Here is an 8,191-nt window from a genome sequence, read left to right on the forward strand (position 1 = left end):
AAATCATCATCCATTTTTCACATTTACTAATTCTTCCCACCATTAATTAATATTTGCAGTGATTATTATTTATATAGTATAAAGAAGGAGGACAAAAATTGTAAGAGTAATTTCAAGAATGAATAAAGTTGTCTCAGAAACATAGTGATATGAAAACTCTGTCCTATCAAATTTAGACACGATTATCTAAAAAAATATTTATAGCAATGTATTTTCTATGAGAGTTTATCTATACATTTTTACAAAATCTCTACAACCTGAAAAAATATGATAGCATAAAATATAAATATCATTAAACCAATAATAAAAAATATGATCTAAAGCAAAAATGGTTTAAAATTTTTTAAAAATAATTATCGCCTAGGGTGTATATTTTTACGTCAGACTTACGATTTTATGCTTAGGAGTTACATAGCAAATTCAAGGACTTACACCCTGTGAATCTACGCCTTCAATTTGCGCCCTAGAGCCTTTTTGGTACGCTCCACTTCGAAACTCGCTCCGAAAATATTTTTGAAAACACTGTTCATAACTAATCCAAGATTACTAATATCTGCATAACTTTGACCAACTATCAGACAATCCTTTAGTTATAAGCAGTTTTGGTATTTACACACGTAGATAAGTCAGAAAGTACTTCTAGTTTGACCAGCTTATAAATATAGTCAAACATCTTCTTAAAATATCAGTGTATGTAACTTAAACCCGAAAAGAAGTAGTAGAATGTTCTAGACAAAAAGTAACTATAGTTAAGATCCATGGTTTGTTAACCCTAGTTAAGAATTGTGATTATAAAGTAACCATAGTTAAGATCCATGAAGTAGAAAAAACAATAATATAAAATCAAGCCCATGCCTGCCTGGCTGTTCATTTCCCAATTTTACAGATTATATTTGGGCATTTTAGGGTTGTTCTTGGGCTCATAGGAGTTTTTCACAAAAACAAATCATTTCAGTTCTTCAAAGGGTCCGGATTTGGTGGGAAAATTTGTAGGTCAACAACAGCAGCTTTTTTCGATTCAAATGCTCATATACGGTTAGTTTCTCTTCCTTCATTTCGAAAAAGGTTTTATTTTTGGACTGAATTTTAGTTTTTTTTTTTTGATGACAAATTGAAATGTGAATTTCGACCGTTACAAACCTCTAATGGTTCAGATCCATTTGACATATCGTCATTCGAACTTTTTACTTTGAATCTATGTTTCCTTTGCGATGATTTAGGATCGTTCTGTTGCCGTCTTTCCCTTTTTTGGGTTTGTAGGTTTTGTAGGTTCAAACCGCTTAGTAATTAAAACTTGGGGTGGAGCTAATTTTACAGTGGTTTGGTTGAGTTTCAATGGGCATAAAGTTTGAATCTTTTTAGCTGGACAAAGTAGTGGGTCACATTGTTGTCTGCTTCTTAAACGGTTTCATCCCTTGTTGTCTTCTTCTTAAACGTTTGCATCCCTTGTTGTCTGTTTCTTAAAAGTTTGCTTTAGTTAAGAATTATTTTGTATGTGGAATGGTATTTGTAGAAATACTGAATGATTAAAAAAAAAGTGCTTAGCTTGAGACATGGGCATTCTTAGGACAACCCTGCTCTGTAGTTTTTTGGGTACTTGATACTTTTGGGAGCAATCAATTTATTGTCTGAATTAGTTCCTGATTATCCCCTAGTTGAGCTTTCCTCCACACCAGAGGATTTGATAAGAACTTTATATGATCCCCTCATAGACATATTTCTACCTTTCATTTCTGAGTAGATTTTTAGGTTTTATTGGTGGTGTGAGGAGGGTTGGGAGATAAAACTGTGTGGATGAGTTTGTCCATTGACAGAGTAATCTTTGTTGATTCTTTGGAATTTAGAAGTGAGTTGGTTACATAATTTAGCAAAGAGAATACATGCTGGAAAGACTTAACTTTCTGAGAGATTGAGCGATCTTTACCATTGCAACTTTCTAAAGTAAGTTTACAGAATTTGGAAATTGCAACACATATTACAGCTTAAATGTTAGAATGGGAAAATGTAGAGTGGTGAGAAATAGAAGTTCACACAACCTAAGGGTGTGGCCTAGTGGTCAATGAAGTGGTTGAGAGCCATGAGGTCTCAGGTCCAAATTCCAGACGAGACAAAAACACTAGGTAATTCTTTTTATCTGCCCTAGTGGTACCTCTTGTTGGTGGGAGGTGGCAAGTATCCCGGGCAATTAGTCGAGTTGTGTGAAAGCTGGTCCGAACACCACGACCATCAATAAGAAAAGAAAAGAAATAGAAGTTTGCTCTCTTGTAAGGGTAAGAGGAAGTTGTTACTAATCCACTTCTATGATTTATGTCTACCTTGCTTCTCAGTGGAGGTATTTTGGAATCTATTACTTGAATGACTGGACATTGAGTTAATCTCCTACAGTTGGAAGCAAAGCTCAGGAAAAAGATTTCCCTTTCTTGGTCAAAAAGTAAACTTGCGCCTTCTTTTTTTTTGACTTCAAGATTTGACTGGTCTGAGGGAACTACTATTTATTATAGAAAACAACCATATAGTCTAATTAAATGTGATAATAGCTGCTAACTTTATCCAACATTTCTGTATAGTAAAACCACCAGAAATGTCAGTGTTGTTTAAACAAGATGTTGTGCATCAGAAACTTTAGGATTTCAATTGTGCTAGAGAATCGCATTACTTTGACCTGGATAGTACTAGCAAATTTTAGGGTTTATCCGTCCTATTGCATACGTTTCTTGGCCTTTTGGCTAAGATCAAGTGTACCATCTTTACCCTATCCTGTTGCATATAATTTTGTTATCATTCAATTTCCAGAGAGGTAGATGTCGGTGTTAGTTGGTTATTAAAATATTTTGTATGATGGAAACTGAATGTCTTATCTTGACTACCAATCTGCCATTTACCAGGTTCAAAAGTCTATTGTTGTCAACAACAATTATTGGCTGCTAAGCCATGAGGCACTAGATTAAAATATGTGAATATGCATCAACATACATTTGCATATTTCTTGGTATTTAAATTAACTTATTTTCTCTGATAAATTGTTTTTTGGCTGAAACCTAGACCAATATGTTTAATACTTTTTTTATGTTCTGGAACTTAAATGGCGTATTTCTAACAGCCGCTGATCTCTCCCTTGTTGTGAATCAGGTATAAGATGATTTGAAGGATACTGTGCTTCAAGAAGGGGAAGAGATTGAGTCCTCAGTATCTGATATTCACATGAAAATGCTTTTTTTATTTTGGTGGTTTCAGTGATACTGAGTGGCATACTGATTGGAGTAGCACCAAAGGAACTTTCAAAATCACATTCACAAACTATGGAGTGCAATAAAGATGAGGCCTTCAGAGCAAAACAAATTGCAGAGCGGAAGTTTGAACAGAAGGATTATGCTGGTGCCAAGAAATTTGCCTTGAAAGCTCAGGTTTTGTATCCGGGGCTTGACGATCTAACCCAGATGTTAACAACACTTGATGTTTATATCTCTGCCGAAAACAAAATAAGTGGGGAAGTGGATTGGTATGGGGTACTTGGTGTGAGCCCATCAAGTGATGATGAAATGGTGAAGAAACAGTACAGGAAGCTAGCTCTTGTCCTCCACCCCGATAAAAACAAATCTGTTGGAGCTGAAGGTGCGTTTAAACTTCTCTCTGAGGCCTGGAGCTTGTTATCTGATAAATCCAAGAGGTTGGCATATAACCAGAGAAGGAGTTCAAAAGGATTTCAGCAGAAACAGCAGAAAGTTCCAGTCCCCTCAGGTGGTCCATCAGCACCTCCACGAAATGGATTTCATAATTTTACTAGTAGGACTTCGGGTTCAAAGACTCAGAAAAATGCTTCTCGGATGCCCTCTTCATCAGTTAATTCTTCATCCAATCAAAGAAGTGATACTTTCTGGACCATTTGCCACCGATGCAAGATGCATTATGAGTATTTGAAGATATATCTTAATCACACTCTTCTTTGCCCCAATTGTCATGAAGCTTTTATGGCTACAGAAACATCCCCACCGTTCAATCATACAAAATCATCCAATTCTACTAGTCAGTGGCCCCAGAATCTAGGGAATCATGCACCTAATGGAAATCAGTTCCCTATAGGAAGAAATGCTAGTGCTGGTAAAACAGCAGGATCAGCAGCAGCAAGTTCTAATACTGCGAAATACTCGAACTTTCAGCAGGATTCATTTTCCAGAATGGGTGGTGTTGGTAGCTCAGATCCTTCCATTGCAGCAAAAGCAGCAAATGTTGTTCAGCAGGCACATGAGAAAATGAAGAGAGAACGTGATGATTCACAGACTAGGCAGACCCCTTTCAAACAGAGAAGGCTCGATGAGGATGGAATCCATTTTGGATCCAATGCACCTCACTATGCAGAAAGGACTTATGGTTTCTCTTCTAGTAAGTTTAATAGTACCAGGGAACTGACACCACTTGAAAACCGGAATATGCTGATGGCAAAAGCTCGGAAAGAGATACTTAAGAAGTTGAATGAATGGAGATCTCAGCCGCAAGATGTACAAAAACCTAAGGTAAAAGAGGGCAAAAAAGAAAAACAGAGGACTGCTAATGGTCTTGGTCATAATGTAAATGGGAATGTAGAGTCATCAGCTATGAAGGGAGGAAAGAAAGCTGTCAATGCTTTAGCAAATGATGCATATCAAGGGGATCCAAAGCCAGAATCAATGAATGTACCAGATCCTGATTTTCACAATTTTGATCAGGACAGGAGCGAAAGTTGTTTCGAAGACAATGAAGTCTGGGCTGCATATGATGCTGATGATGGCATGCCCCGTTTCTACGCTCTGATTAACAAAGTCCTCTCAAGGGAGCCATTCAAAGTGAGGCTCAGTTGGCTTAATTCAAAAACAAACAGTGAATTTGGTCCAATGGAATGGGTAGCTTCAGGTTTCTACAAAACTTCTGGTGAATTTAGGATTGGCAGATACGAAACAGGTAAGTTGGTGAATTCCTTCTCCCACAAGGTTCTGTGGTCAAAGGGCCCTCGTGGATCTGTTCTAATATTTCCCAAGAAGGGGGATGTTTGGGCCCTCTACAGACATTGGTCTACTGGCTGGAATCAGAATACACCTGATGATGTCATACACAAGTATGAAATGGTCCTAGTTCTTGATGACTACAATGAGGAGCAAGGAATTTCAGTAGCTCCTCTCATCAAAGTTGCTGGTTTTAAGACAGTCTTCCGTCCAGACTTGAATCCACAGAAGGTGATGAGAATAACCAGAGAAGAGATGTTTCGTTTCTCTCATCAGGTCCCAAGCCACTTGCTTACAGGTGAAGAAGCTCAAAATGCTCCTAAGGGTTGCCAGGAGCTTGATCCAGCTGCTACTCCATTGGAGCTTCTTCAGACATTAACAGAAACTAATGAGGTGCCAGCCGTGCAGAATGACAAAGAGGTTAATGTAGGTTCATCACAGAATGTTCAGGAAACTAAAACTAGTGAGACTGCTGATCATACTCTCAAATCCAGGGATGACGGGATGGTAGAAAGTGAAGAAGCTCCATGAAAATGCAGGGGAACAATTTGAACAACTTTTTGCGGCTGAAGGTTTTGAATTATGCCAGAATATTAGTATAATGAGGAGATACTTTGAAGATACATCTAGTTGTAAACTTTTGGTCAGACCTTTAGACTTTAACTGAATGAGATTAGTCATGGTTCAGAACAAATCAGAAGTGTGTGGAGTTTGATTGAGAAGGTTACTATGGAGGCCCTCATTTTGTACCTTGCTCAAATGTAAATGGTTGATCACAAAGATATCAACACAGGTTAATGCTTGTTATCATAGTGAACGGAATCTCCATTGCCCAGATACACAAGTCTGTTCCCTAACCTTTTTTCTCTTTGGATGCCTTATATTCCCCATCGGTGTACTTGGACCTTTCCTTTTGTTTCTAAATCATGTAAAGGCATCCTTAAAGTTTTTGTTTCTCTACAAACTAGAATATATTCTATTCTTGGATCTGCTGGAGTTAAAAGTTATAATTGGTTTGCCTTATGTAAACTTCTTAGAGATTGTTTCTGTTATATACTGATATCATGGAATGTTAATCTCAAAAGAGATATTTTCAGTCATGTCATCTCATTCCAGTGATATTGTTTGAGGAAGCATTTTCCTGTGATTTGACAAGTTTAATTATCTTTGTTTTTTGTTGATTCTTCTCCTAATTGTGACTTTCCAGCTTCATGGGCAACCTCTGCTTCTGCAGTTAGGAGGTGATCTTGTTTGCCTAGTTACCTCCTCATTCCACTGAATTTCCTGATTTTCTCAATGTTTTACCATAGATAAATTCAGTCAAATCTCTTTTGCAGGCCCAGCTTAGCATTTGAGGAATTTGGTTGTTTGAGACGCAAGGCTGAAAATCAGTCTCCTCAGCATGTTAATGCCTCTGTTGGCTCTTCCAATTAGTGATCTTCCATGGTACATTGGGTTGAAAAATAACGCTGGATTCGCCATTTGATATTCATAAACACCATTCGAGATTACTGATTAAAGGCGAAAGAAACGACGTTTAATAATACAGTATCATATTAGTGATAAAAATATGAGTTACTACTTGCTACAGAAAAAACACAAAGATGAAACAATACGATATTGGAAAAATCCCAGCACACTATAAAACTCCAAGCTATGACTAAATGAGGACATAGGAATTCTACCCTTAGGTGTCCGGACGATATTTGGTTGATGTTAGAAAAAATATCATTTGAAGTTTGAAGCCAAAAAAATCTTTTTGGAAATTGAAGTTATGTACATGAACTTTTTCTTTCGTCTAGTAACAATAGTTAAAGTTATATTGTTAAATCATATTCCCTTTGGGATGCGGTTTTTCTATGAATCTTACATAAAAACGTGATGCTTTAATTAACTGCATGGCATAAATTGTGTAGTATCTAATTTACGAAAATGACATAAATTGTGTAGTATCTAATTCACGAGACATAGGCGACCCTATTATTTATGCAAATTTGGAGCCCCACTTGAAAAAATGGCCCAATTATGGATGTCATGAACTTTGAAGATTTGGAGCCTATTTAGATAAACTTATTTTAAGTACTCCCTCCATTTTATATTAAGTGAATTTTTGAGGGATTTTTTATTGTTCAAAATAATTGAATTGTTCAAAGTTCAAGGTAGATGTTTGAAACTTTTTTCTTGCCCTTTCATTTATAGAAGTTTTATATTTTCTAGGAGATAAATCACATTACTTGCAAAGTAATTTTTATGATTTTATAAAAGGTAATAGTGAAAAATATGGTTCAAATTATGTCTTTGAATGTTTTTCTTAATATATGTGCATTGCCTCACAAATTCACTTAATATGAAACGGAGAAGGTATTTTTTAAGTTAAAATAGCTTTTAAGCTCTTTTATTGTGTTTGGGTAAATAAAAAAAGTGTTTTTGAACACTCATTTTAAGACAAAACAACTTAAAAAAATTAAAAATAAAAAGCTGAGATTTTCAACTTTAAAAAATAGCTTTAAAAAGCTTATCCAAACCGACTCTTCAATTTAATTTTTACTGACCAATGGTGCTTCCTTGTGTTCTTTCTTTTTCTTAAGGGAAAGCTCAAATTCATCTTTCCTAACCGTGCACGTTACAAGTTTCTATAAGTTGTCGTCAGCCTCTTTATAGTACTAGTAATACTTTCTTTTTTAAAAAAAATAAATCATTTAACAATTTGATATGTGAAATTTACAAAGTCAATTAGATCTAATATTTTGTGTTGGTAGACTCGCTAAAAAGTATTTCCTCCGTCGATTTTTATTTATTTACTATATTAATAATAGATGTTTAATAATATTTGTCTAATTTATGAAATTAAGAGATAATTTTAACTTAGTTCCTAATTTATCTTTATCATTAATTAGTAGTTATTTCACTATTATATTTTTTAAAATATTGTATTTATTATATTGAAAGGATAATTTTTACAATTTCTTAAGAATTATGTAAAGTCAATAGTGGACAAATATTGTTTGACAGAGGAAGTAAAACGATTTGCACGGAAAATTTTCACCTCTACCTATATCCTATAGTAAACTCGTTTGTAATACATCTTCTATTGTAATATTCATTCCGACTTATATAACTTAGTCTTTGTTGAACTGATACACTTCTTAAGAAATTTTTAATTAAAGATATATTTTATAAAATTAACTTTATTAATGATATTTTAAAATTTTGAA

At 35.1% G+C, this 8,191-nt stretch overlaps 1 protein-coding gene across 1 annotated transcript; it reads left to right on the top strand.

Moving 5' to 3' along the window:
- The first annotated feature begins 858 nt into the window (after window positions 1-858).
- On the top strand, window positions 859-6,081 carry LOC129894971 (uncharacterized). The gene is made up of 2 exons (XM_055970575.1): window positions 859-1,035; window positions 3,130-6,081. The coding sequence occupies exon 2, from the start codon at window positions 3,300-3,302 to the stop codon at window positions 5,505-5,507; it is 2,208 nt and encodes a 735-aa protein (XP_055826550.1). The 5' UTR covers window positions 859-1,035; window positions 3,130-3,299; the 3' UTR covers window positions 5,508-6,081.
- Window positions 6,082-8,191: the final 2,110 nt, after the last annotated feature.

Source organism: Solanum dulcamara, chromosome 7, assembly GCF_947179165.1.
Source record: "Solanum dulcamara chromosome 7, daSolDulc1.2, whole genome shotgun sequence".
In the NCBI taxonomy this organism is placed as follows: Eukaryota; Viridiplantae; Streptophyta; class Magnoliopsida; order Solanales; family Solanaceae; genus Solanum; species Solanum dulcamara.